The sequence below is a fragment of the Anarrhichthys ocellatus genome, unplaced genomic scaffold (genome assembly GCF_004355925.1).
Source record: "Anarrhichthys ocellatus isolate YVR2014 unplaced genomic scaffold, GSC_Weel_1.0 scaffold21, whole genome shotgun sequence".
Taxonomy (NCBI): domain Eukaryota; kingdom Metazoa; phylum Chordata; class Actinopteri; order Perciformes; family Anarhichadidae; genus Anarrhichthys; species Anarrhichthys ocellatus.
This window is the reverse complement of record NW_022280051.1, coordinates 331,169-344,149: the sequence shown is the minus strand read 5'-3', so window position 1 is coordinate 344,149 and position 12,981 is coordinate 331,169. Positions and strand designations below refer to the sequence as shown.

The 12,981-nt window shown below is 42.2% G+C and overlaps 1 protein-coding gene across 8 annotated transcripts in view; it reads left to right on the top strand.

The window, feature by feature from the left end:
* The first annotated feature begins 48 nt into the window (after positions 1-48).
* Positions 49-12,981, top strand: part of LOC116389948 (ninjurin-2-like) — a 21,042-nt gene continuing 8,109 nt past the window's right edge. For all 8 annotated transcript variants that reach the window (XM_031859088.1, XM_031859093.1, XM_031859091.1 and 5 more), the window contains exon 1: positions 49-307. In XM_031859088.1, coding sequence (XP_031714948.1) covers positions 212-307 — 96 coding nt within the window. In that variant the 5' untranslated portion in view covers positions 49-211. The remainder of the gene's footprint in view (positions 308-12,981) is intronic.

Genomic DNA, 12,981 nt, shown 5'->3' with positions numbered 1-12,981 from the left:
GGGGGCGGACCAGGATGGGGTGAATAAGCCGTTTGTTTGTCCCCTCGGCTGTCCTCCCTGGCCTTGCCTGGTGCTTGGTGCCTGGCGTCCAGGGTCACTTCCTTTCATAACGACCACTGCCATCCTCGCATTAGCATTTTCACCGCTGTGGGGGTAACACTCGAGTGTGTGTGTGTGTGTGCTTGGTTTCTTGCTCGCTTCGGGCCTTATTATGCAGGGACTTGGGAAGACAGAGAGAGGGGAGCAGGGCCGAGACATCGACCTGACGTCGCTGAGATCCACCATGCCAGCCAGCGGCCCTCTGCAGGTTAGTGCACCCCAAAAAGAGAAAGAAAACTGTGTGAAAAAAGAGAGAGAGAGAGGCCGGTAGAGACAAAGGAAGACCAATGTGATTGCCGTCGTGATACAGATGCATCTTTCTGTCTGTTTAGCAATGGCCTCTCCCTCTCTTCCTTTCTGTTTCTCCCCTCTTCCCTTCACTCTTTCATCTCCCTTCCTCACAGTCCTGGCCTATCCATGATTCTAAATTGCTGCTCCTGTCTTAGCTTTGCCACAGAGCTGCGGTATGTCCTGCCTATGTGAGAGCTGATGATCAGAGGGTTGCTGTGCGGCGCGCTGTGTCCGTACTCTATTCTGAGACCAAGTTACGATCGCAACATCCATCAAATACCAATTAGGGCCTTGGTGCAAAGACTAATAAAGTCCTCTAATGCAGCCAGTGGTCAACAGAACAGGGACTCACTAATGCCAACAAAAAGAGGTCAAGGTAGGGTTGAGGTTTTGAGAAGATGCTTCTTTTTTTCTTTCATCAGCATAAACATTTGAAGGCCTTTTTGTTTAATTTATAAAGAATACATTTGTAGTTTTTTGAGTTGAGCTTTTAAAACAGTATTGGCCTACTTTCTTTCTTCAAATAATCCTCTGACTGCCTCTCTAACACACACACACACACACACACACACACACACACACACACACACACACACCCTCCCTGGTGTCTGTTGCGATTCATCTTCTGTATCAGTGTCAGGGCCAGCAGTGTTTCTGCCCATCAAACCAGCAGGGCTGTCAGTTACTGGTATATTTAGCCACACAGTCTCCAGTGAACAAAGTGCTATTATTCAAGAGTAAGTGTGTGTGTGTGTGGGGGGGGGAAGCTTGTTGTAAATTAATAATAAAAACAATCACAAAGAAACTTACTAACAAAGCTATAAACAAAACTTTGAGTGACGTTTTTAATTTTACCCAATAGTTACGCTACTCAGTAAAAATATCTGTAATTTGACTTCCTGTCAGCAGGATGACAGTTGCAGCAGCAGTACGAATTTATTCAGCTGCAAAAATAAGGTTGCTTCTCGCCAACCGCGTCCAAATGTACCTCTCATGAATGCTGGTTCTGTTCATTCATTTAACAGAACACACAGTTACTTTCAATCCCTGGATTTCCCTCTTGTGAATCACGTTTGCGTGTCAGTGAGACCTTCAACAAAATGATCATTTATGAAAATGCAGTTTGTATGTAATGTCGGGGATAATTTGTCACAGTGATTACGGTGACTAGAGACAGCTGTTACAGTAGCTGTATGTTTTAGCAGCAATTAGCAAAAACTAAAAAACATGGATAACATGGATCGTTAATGATGATAAAGACCACCACGACTGTTGGCAGAAGCCTACAACACCCTACATCACAGATTAACAGCTGACGGCGTGCAGCACCATTGGGTCACCATCAGCCACGAGCTGTGACAGTCATGCTCCATCACGTGGCTCAAAACTATTTTTACGGTCACGGACGCCAAGTCCCAGCCACAACTATTTCAACCCATGTTTCCTTAATTATATGTTGGCAGATATGAAGAGAGAAATGTGCGATCCCCAGAAAAGCGGAAATGACAGGATGCATGTGCACGTGTGTTTAAGAAACCGCTCTCACAGCGTGATACACATCCTGTCTGTCAATGCCAGATGACGTTAGCGGTTTGTATGTGTGCCTGATTGATGCTATCATCACTACATTGCGCATAAATCTTTGCCATATTGTTTATACCGACAGATGGATGGATGGCTTGCCCCTGTACTTACAGTTTAAGATGCAGCTGGTGTAGTAGTGCAGTATATTACCGGTGACAGTGTGAGAATACCAGCCATATACTGTAAATACATATTTGTCGTGTGTCACACAGGACTTTAAACACAGTTTGATGATGGTGGTGTGTCACTTGGACTTTGAATGTGTTCCTCAGCCTCTGACTTCACGACATCTTCTCATCATCCAGACATAATGCCCTCAGCATATCTTCAAATCAAGTACAAAGGAAACCGTGTAATTGAGTGAAATTGGATTTATGAGGTTTTTTTTCGAGCAGCGCCTGCGCGAAGCTGCCATGATGAATCTATTTCTATGGTGCGAAGGCTTTACACCTCCAAGTCACTCTCTATGTATAGAGCACAGCAACAGGGCGCGGAGCGGTGACACAGAATTAATAGGAATCACACAGCCTCTCCAAGCATGGAAGCCATGACTCAAAGACAGAGAATGGTCACGGAGGAAGGCGGATTCTTTGTGCTTAAATGATGCTTTAAAAGATGAGAACTCTTATCTGAAGTGTCCTTCAGATAATCAATAATGTGAAGTATCCTGAAGGCAGACAATGGAGACAATCCTCTTGTGTAAGAGGTCACCATTTGACGTGCTTGGCCTGCAACATGAAGCACCTGTTTAAGAGTTACTGCGCCCCAGGAAACAGTCAGGCTTGGCTGCCAACTAGTGGAGACAACGTGTTCTTTTCACACACTTTACATCACAGTTGACGACGCCCAGCTGTCATCATGGCGTCAGAAGTTCAATGAACTTTCAACTCATTTCCTCCATACAAGAGCTTGTGTGGGTTACCTTTGTGCAATAATGTGCTATATCAATATGTGGATGCACAGGCAGTACCTACAGGCAAAACCAAGTCAAGTCACTGTTGGTTTACATTGGTTTTGTTGACAAAAAGAACATCAAAGAGACACAGATTTGGTGTAGGTTTTCTATGCACTTTTTGTGATAATAATCATATTAACGAATGATGATCAAGATAATATGTCTACATGTGTCATAATAACAATTGTCACTGTAATCAACCGCATGCTCTTGTTCCATCTTTCCTCTGAATAACAACTTGTTTACCGCGACAGTTTGTCTTTTATCCGTCTGTTTTAGTGTCTGCCGCTGTGTGTCCCTCCATGACCATCGTCCCTCTCATCTTCTTCCCACTTCTCTCACCTCCCAGAATACATTGCTGCCTCTCTTTGACGTTATCTGTGTTTGTGTGTGTGTGTGTGTGTGAGTGTAACATCTTCTTGGCCCCTACATGGCAGATGCCACATTCTGAGTGTGGCTGTGAAGTACGAGAAAGTCTGTGTGTGTGCATGTGTGTGTGTGTGTGTGTGCATATGTGTTTGTGTGTGTGATTCCGGGAACTTTCATCCTACACTCAGCTGAGCTTCATCTTTAAATGACTTTTTGAGTAACAGGCTTGTGATGCAATATTTGCTGCATATGTCGAAAACTGTAGTACATATGTTTCAGTCTTTGCATGTTTAGACAGAAAAAGTGTGTTGTGTGAGTATACATTGTACTGTAGTATCCAATATCCAGATAACCAGATTGTTCCCTGTTGTGATTATGTTTAGTTCCCACTTGTCAACAGAATATAGCATACAGTGACTTGCTATCAGGTTTGTTTTCACTCACTATCGGCTCATGGAGTCCCTCAGTTGTTATGGAGATGGGTCTGTTGAGCTCTGTCGGTATTTCGATTTGATGTCATAGCACTTAAAGGACTTGTTGTCCCCTTTGGCTTAAAGGTAAGGAAGTTCATCTTGTAGTTTGTCAGTTGCTGTTGTGCAGCTTTCAACCTGATGAAGACTGATACGGTTGAAAGCTTTGGTAAAAGTCTGTAAGTGGACATTGAGGTGAGAGTGTTTTGCAAAACTATACTTTTTAAGATCATGTTCTAGTGTATGACTAAGTCAGAAGTTGTTTTTACGGTCAATGTACATTATTTTACATCTTTCGTTCTACTTTTTTATGTTCTTTCTTCTATTCTGTCCCCGTTTTCTGTCTTCTCGACCGTCATTCTTTCTGGCCTCATGTGTTTTCTTTTCATTTTTGGGGGGAAATGACAGCCGACTCGGTCTGAATCTGAAACAGATTTTTTACGGTTGGGTGCCGTTTGTGTGCATGCGTGTGCTGAAACGTGAAAAGACTTTTAGAAGCTTTTGAGCATGTGCAAAAAAAGCCATGACAAGTGATACCAGACGAAACTTTAGATCCCACCAGATATAAACAATTTGATTATCACACACACACACACACACACACAAACACACACCAGTCTCTCTGTCTCCTGCTCTCTCTCTCTCTTTCACAAACCCACAATCATCATGTCACAGAGTGAAACAGCAGATATAAAGCACAAGTCTGCTTCTTCACTTCCACTTGAGCAGGATTCAAAATCTTGATTCCAAAGTCTCCTTGAATGGTATTTCTAAGTAAAAAGACTCTGCATGATATATATTTCCTTAGGACATTATTTGTCTAACAAACCAAAAGATTATCCTAAAAACCTCGAGCTCATTTCTTGCTCCTGAAATAAATCACTGGCTGCAGCGTTCGGCCAAAAGTGCTGTGACACACTTTTGTTCTTCATCCACTTGTTCCAGTCGTACGTGCCAAGAAAGAACAGGAAACCCCCTCTCCGGTGCCGAGGCTCCCCTGCTGGGATGCTATAACTCACAACGCTAACTCTCACACACACACACACACACACACACATAATTCAAAAAACGCACACTTGACTTACAAATCCAAGTTCTATATAAATCACTCTATTCACAGACTTTTCTTCACCCTGCTCATAAAAACGTATGTAGCTGTTAAATGGTTTTTCTTAGAAATCATAAAGATGCATTTATTTTCAGAGCATTGTGTGTTGCCTATCAACTGCGCATTGGTTTGAGGTGCAATACACTTCCTTCAAATCTGTAGGGCATAGAGGTCTAGTGTGCCGTGTGCTATGCTTGGATCAAAGCCAAACACATATAGAGACACAGCCACACACATCTGTGGAAAGACAAACACACAGAACTAGTAATAAACATGTACAATGCTTTAGAGGCTGTGTGTGATGGGGGAACAATGCATAAAGTCTGTGCGTTAAGAGGTTAATGCTCGGACGCAACATTGATATCAATATTCTCATTTCATTCTTGGAAAAAAAAGTGAGAGGAAGTTGTAGAAATGAAGAAAAATAGGGTAATTGGGCTACACCTACACACACACACACACACATACACACACACACACTCACAGAATCTGACCTCATGTGTTTGTTGATAAAATGTGTTGCTATGCATGTATGTGTGTGTCCTTCTGTTTATGTTTCTGGTTAGGCTTGCTTGTGGGTTTACGAGAGTGAGTGCGTATGAACTGTCCAGCTGACACATGTGCAGTGTATGTTTGTGAACATGTAAATGTGTGGCTTGTATGTCTGTTGTGTGTGCATTGGTCAAGGACCGTAACAGCATCACTTCAAGCTTTGTGTGTACGTGTTCAACCATTGTATTTCAGTCAATGCAATAGAATGGCGTAGCTGTGTGAGGTCATCTGTGATTTTAAATGTGTTAACGGGAAAAAAAAAGTGGGAGCAGGGCAGGAGAGATGGAGGGGGAAGAACGAGTGTGAGAGGTGGGCGAGGTTCTGTCTGACCTCATCCAGTCTCCGCCGCTGACGTCCCACGGTGCCTGCGGTGCTCATGGGACTATTGTTGACTTACACACAATGAGATCACGCTAGAAGTGAAACAAAAGCTCTCTGTTATTAATTGTCCTCTGTGCAAAACCCCGAAGGCATCGACATTTCGTGAACGGAATACACTAGTACATTAGTGTTTAAGTGTCATTAGTGTTTAATTGATTTGAAAATTATTGCATATTTACACACACATTTTGCAGATATTTACCAAATAGTCATGCTCGGCTTTAATCTTGGACAGAAAATTGGAAGCTGCTAATTAGTTATTAGCATCTCCTACTCTACTATATGCTATGGCTACTACTTTAACAAGCATGTAGCTCTAATCTCCATCTTGTATTTTTAAACTTCCACATGACCGGACACATAAAATGTTTCACAGCTTTTTTATTTTGTCTAAATAAGCCTGCTCTGTGCAAACATCTACATCATCTTTAGGAGCCTCTGGGGACCAAAACAAATGTCCTGTCTGAGGTCAAGCCACCTTCACTGATATATCACATTTGTGTTTGTGCTTCTGTGTGAGTGCGAGTGTGTGTTGCTGGAATATATGTGCACCCTTTGACCTAGTCGGTGAAAATAAACAGCAATAACTTCTCTTAGACAAATAGTCATTCACCTCTTCTCAGAGCCATACACACACACACACACACACACACACATAGACACACACGTCTGTCACTGGCTACTATTAAAAATAAGAATAGAATACATATAAGAATAGAACTATTCTAAGTTGATAAATATCTGTTTTATATATATTTTATCTATAGATTGATGAAGAAAGATTGCCATGGATATTCAAGGTCCCCAGAGGATGCAGTGACTTTATGATCTTCTGGCTTTTCCTCTAGATCTACCAGCAGGTTGAAATGTTTATGTATGGAAGAATCTCGGACGGATTGCAGAGAAATTTGGTTTCAGACATTCATGGTCCCCAGAGGATGAATTGTAATAACTTTGACCCCCTGACTTTTCATTTAGGGCCATCAGCAGGTCAAAATCGATTATGTCCAATACTTATAAAAACATATGACATTCCCATCAACCCCAGCTGCACTTTGTTTCGCATGGTCACGTGCTAAACTAAGATGACATGATAAACATTATACCTCTAAACATCAACATGCTAGCATTATCATAGTGCCGAGTTAGCATGCTGACATTACTATTTAGCCAGAAGCTATAATTATTAGCCTCACAGAGTTGCTGGCACGGCTTGAGACTCTTACTCTTGTTTATGATCAAATAAAATTCAGTGACAATCCAACGCTTTGACTTGTGGATGCTGCTGAATTTCATCACATAGGATTTTCTGTCCCAAAGTTCAGATTGCCACTGCGTCATTAACCTTCATCTATTTGTTAGCTATGCGACGGCTATTACTCTGTTAACTGCCTGACGGTACCTTAAAACTAAAATGAGTTTATCTAAACTGATAGTTAGGATCTGCATCTACTGTATGTTTGTGAAAGCAGACTTGGCACCGGATGTTGAGAGGTTCGTCTCAGTGGAAAAACTTCCATCATAACGATGAAACACTTTAATCTCCAAACAGTGGTACAGTTTGTGGTAATCTGAAATTACACGAGTGGCTGTTGAAGTAGCTTTGATCAGAGAGCTCTTAGATCCATGTTGATCATTATCACATTGCCACAGCAATAATACCTCTTGTGTTTACCAGGCAGCTAGACTGTGATTTTCTCCAGTTTTCTTTCTTTCTTTGAGCACACGCGTGCTGATAACAGTTGCATAAAACAAGTTCTTCACTCGGATTACAGTAAACCTCAGCTATGCGTTGAACATCTGATACATTCATTCATTCATTCATTCATTCATTATCCAAACCACTTATCCTGTTCAGGGTGCGCTGGAGCCGATCCCAGCTGACATTGGGCGAAGGCAGGGTACACCATGGACAGGTCACCAGTTCATCGCAGGGCACATATAGAGACAGACACAGACACGCTCACATTCACACCTACGGGCAATTTCGAGTCTCCAAATAACCTGAGCTGCATGTCTTTGGACTGTGGGAGAACCCGGAGGGAACCCACGCTGCAACAGGGACATGCAAACTCCACACAGAAGGACCACCCGGGATCGGGGATCGAACCCGGGCCCCTCTTGCTGTGAGGTGATAGTGCTAGCCACTACACCACCGTGCAGCCGACATCTGATACACCATACAGTTAATACAGTGAAGCATATCATCACGGTTTTTATTACTGAAGTAAATGAACTTCCCTCTGGGTGTACATAGGCTACTGAATTGCAGTAATCACACAAGAGTGTTGTATTGTATGTGTGCAAAATGGGACAATGGACAGTTCGCTGTCATATAGGCATAACACTGCATGCATGTGTGTGTAAGTGACAAGTGACACGTGGACAGTTGCAACATCACGGCATGTTATGAGCAGGTACGTCTTGGGATGAGGAAGTGTGTGTGTGTGTGTGTGTGCAAATGTTTATTCAGGCACACACAGTACCTTTGACATACCTACATACATCTTGTCATACATTAATTACTCGTGTCATGCAAACTCCTGTTGCCTCACTGACAAAATAAGATTTTTCTATGTCCTATGTCTATGACATGCACAAAGCCACAGAGTCAAGGCCGGGTTCATGTGTGTGTTCAGTATGTATGTTTGTATACGCAGAGAGAACGAGGCGATGACCTCGCTGCACGGTTGGTCATAGCTGACTGGTAGAACCGGCATACCGGGTGCAGGTGACTGTTGTGTACCTAGGTATGCGTTACACCTTTGGCTTCAGTAGATTTCCACCTGTCACATCTCGAGTAAACAAAGCGCTGGCAGGGACGGAAAATGTGAAAAGGACGACTTCATTGATACCATTCATGTTGAGCAGAAGAGGAAAAACACGGCCCAAACCTGTTGGGGTTTTAGACTTTTGTTCAAGCTCAGAGTTTTAACAATGGTCTCTAGAGGCTGGGTTGGTTACTTTAAACATCTATTCCCTAACAAACACCTTTGCCATTTATCTGTATGCACATTCTTTTACTGGAATTGAGTATTTCAAACTGTTTGTAATGCTGCCTTTCTCTTAAAAGTTTGAATCTCCAAGCCCAAACTCAGATTGCTTTCAGTCTGACTAATTTTCTCAGGCTTTCTCAGACATCAATACTTATCACTGGAAATGTATTTGACTCTGCAAACACGCTGTTGTGCCTTTGAACCTTTGTGACCGATATAAGGGCTTTAAAATATTGTTATAATGCCCCTAAGTGGCAGACAATCCTCAAATTTCTCCAGAACTCACAGTTGATGTTTTGAAAATCTGATAAAAGGTCCATCAATTATGCTGTAGAATGCATCTGCGGCTAATACAGAAACAAAATCTTTCCACAGTGTTTCGTTTTTAATGTTTTCAACCCCAGGCAGTGTCTATATCTGTCTGTCACTTTAAATGTCTAAAGATTTAGGCATTCTTGGAACTCAGGAAGCGGGTAATGCCCACATGCACACAAACACAGAGGAAGGAAGTGTGTGTGTGTGTGTGTGTGTGTGTGTGTGTGTGTGTGTGTGTGTGTGTGTGTGTGTGTGTGCTGTGGATGGCGATGAAGGCCGAGCCATTAAAAGCCAGGAAGCCTCCAGGAGGAATGGCCTGCGATATTGCACATGGCCGAGGCCTGAAAGCTTGAGTGCCTGAGGAAGGGAGAGGAGAGGGTTAAACTCCAAACAGGCTTTGGCTCGCCTGTGGATCAAAAAATTAAAATAAAAGAAACGACACCGGTGAAAGAGATACTGTTCTTTCATTCAACCTATTCACACCACACCTCGGCCCCTCAGGCACAACTCCAAAACACAGACACACGCACAGCACTGGACAGCTATTTACAGCAGACAGAATGTACACACGCATCCTGCAGCAGTGTGTCCCTCCCACACTCCTCTGGCCGTGTTTGTTTTGGATACAGAGCACTCACACTCATATTGTGGTAAACTGACATTTTGGATCAATGAATGATAATTACGTCAAAACCACAAACACTGTTAGTAATCACAGTGGTTGTTACTCTGTACTCTAAGGCTTACATGAGTCATTATTTAACGATTTACCAAGTTTGTTGCTGTTTTTCACACAGATGTTCACACAAAATGAATAACAGTGACATTTTGATATGACGATCGTAATATTATGTGAGATGCCGTGTGTCAGGTAACAAACAATCCAATTTCCCATCTTCTCTATGCCTTGAAGGTTACTTCTAGTTAGTTCTCTTGAATACTTATGTTGAATACACTTATTGTAAGTCGCTTTGGATAAAAGCGTCTGCTAAATGACTGTAATGTAATGTAATGTTACCTAAAAGTTGCACATAAAAACGAACAAGAATCACAAATTCTGCTGCAATTTCAAACGTTTAACTGTAAAGTACGTTTGTCCCTTGTCATCCTGGTAAAATGCAGCGCTGCAGCGTTGCTGTGAAGACTTCTAGGAAACTGTTCTAGGAATATTTCAGGCCTTTTTTTACGTGTGAAACGTTTGAACTATCTCACGATCGGAACCTTGTTTCATGCAGTACGCGTGTGCTGCTGCTTTAGAGACAACATTCCTCCAGAGGGAAGGTCTGCAACCAGCTCCCACAGGAGCAAACATCTGCGCCCCCGAAGTGTCGTTGAGCATCTCACTGTGCTCCTGAAGGGTGGCAGTAAGTTAACAGCATGACATTGTAACATTATGATTAAGTCTGATTTATTACCAAATAATTATTGGCATTATTCATTTTTTAAATAACAGCTAAATTACAGTATTTATGTCCCTCTTAAACATCACAAAGAAACACAAGGAATTCCAGATATTGCCAACGTCTTCATTCTCACAAAAACTTTCCAAACATGCCCTCCCTGCAATAAAAACTTGAAGCAAACACTTAACATTGACTAGTATAGTTTCACAACTCCACAAATCATCCTGGAGGGGGCCGATGTCTTTTTACAAGCCATTGTGTGAAGTAACTGTATGTGTGTGTGTGTGTGCGCGTGTGACTAGTTGGAAGGGATGGGCATCCAGTGGTAAATAACAGAATGTGAAACAGCTCCAAGAAATAACAACAACAAACAATTTCAGAGTATTTTCTTAAAAAAAAGGAAATAAAGAAAGGATTTTAAACTTAAAGGAAAAGCAGTTGCGGCACGTTTGCGAAACTGAGCTACGGTACAAATACTTTGTGGTGTGTAAAGTGCAGTAACCGGCAGCATAACCCCACTCTTATGTTCGTGTTGGAAGAATATCAGGTTTGCACGTTTGCCTCGAAATTGAAGCATGAAGAAAAGCAGCATTAGTTAGTTTAAATCCTCTGTCATTACAATCAGCCCCATGTCTCCTTGACTCTAGTCTGACTGAGCTGTACATTCAAGAGATTTACATTTTCTCGGAAGCCGTGTGTTAACGAAGGCTGTGCATACTTATCATTCCTGCTGGTCAATGCTGAAGTTCACCGAAGTGGCAGCCTCTAAAACAGTAAGAACGTAGCTGTTTATGTGTGTGTTTCGTGGTGCTGCCATGAGAGAACGCACCGATGGTGTAGGGTATTTAGCATGTTGTGTAAGAGTACACAACACATGTTAGTCTCTTATGCAACAGACTCTTTGAGCATGGATGACGTCAGAGGAGAACCAGGTGTTTATGGGCTCTCCTTACACACACATTCACATACACAACTACACACAACCTGCACCTTTAGCTATTGTCAAAGTTTTCTGTCACGCTACAGACAGATGTTCCCTTAACACAGCGCAAATTAATTAGATTTGAATATTTTAACGCAAAGCCCAAATATATGTTTTAATCAATGAGTTACCTTTTCTGTAGCTACAAAAATAAGACCCAGGTTGTAATGGAAGAAATCAAAGGTAATATAGCAAGAAAAAATATATAAACATAATAAGAAACTTATAATATCATATTTGAAAATTCTGCCGGTTGAATATGCAACCCTGTGTAAGGTTTCCATAGGACGCCCTGTAGGGCCGGAAGGGCCAGCTGGTGGAGTCATATTTCTCCATGTGTTCCTGGTCAGGAATCAATAATATCAACTGATATTAGATCACTGCCACTTCTTCTCTCTTACTCACAGACAGCAGATGGAAGTTCAAATGCAGACACACACACACACCAACACACACGCGCACACACACGCTCACAAAAACATACAAATGCACGTGGTGAAATGGTCATCAAATGTGTCATGTTAAATCATAGTTGACATTTTCCGTGCTTGTGGGTGACATCGTGGCACTGTGTGTGGCTGAGTGTCTCCCCACCGTGGATGGTCAAAGGTCAAAGGTTATTGAGGTTGAGTAGGTTTGTTCAATTTCCCAATGCTTCTATCTCTTACAAACACACACACACTAAAGTAAAACTACTCATAATGCATCAGATGGCCCTTTACAGAGTCATGTTGTTATATATATATATAATATTGGGAATTTGGGAAGGCCTGAAGGGATGGATTGATGATACACTGGAGCCTTTCTTGGCCTAACCCTTCGCGTCATAAAAAACTGGAACGCATAGCGTCAGTGGTTCTGCTACTCGGTCGCAAGTTACAACAGTTACTTACCACAGCCTACAGTTTGCAAGCTAGCAGCGGTGTACTGATCATCTAGCATACTGGGATGAATCCCGGTGCGGCTGCCGTATCGGTGGGCCGTTAAAAAAATCCATTACGTTTTTACCAGGCCTCTCAGTGTGCCTGTCATTTGGGGAGCACATGAGAACATGCTGCTTGTTTCAGGACTGGGCTCACTGGCCAATCACAACCAAGTTAGTTAAACTTGTGCTTACGTCATAGGCTCCGCCCTATGATGACTCGTTTCACTATCATTATTTCTTGAATTCTGTCAAAAAACATTTGGAATGTCGAGAAGAGACGCACAATTTTGTTATTTCATCCCCATTCAAGTTAGACATGAAGTTAGTTGTGACATGAAGGACTCAACAGGGATCAGGTTTGTTAGAGAGACTCACAGTAATGTGACAGTCTTTGGGTTTTTGTTTATTTACTCATTGTGACCATGGAAACACATTTTCCAAAAGGTGACGACCAGCATCATCATCGGATTAGATTATGCAGCATCTGCCTTAATAAAAAAAAAGACACACACACACACAGCGAGTTAAGGATTTTATTTGTCATGCCAGCT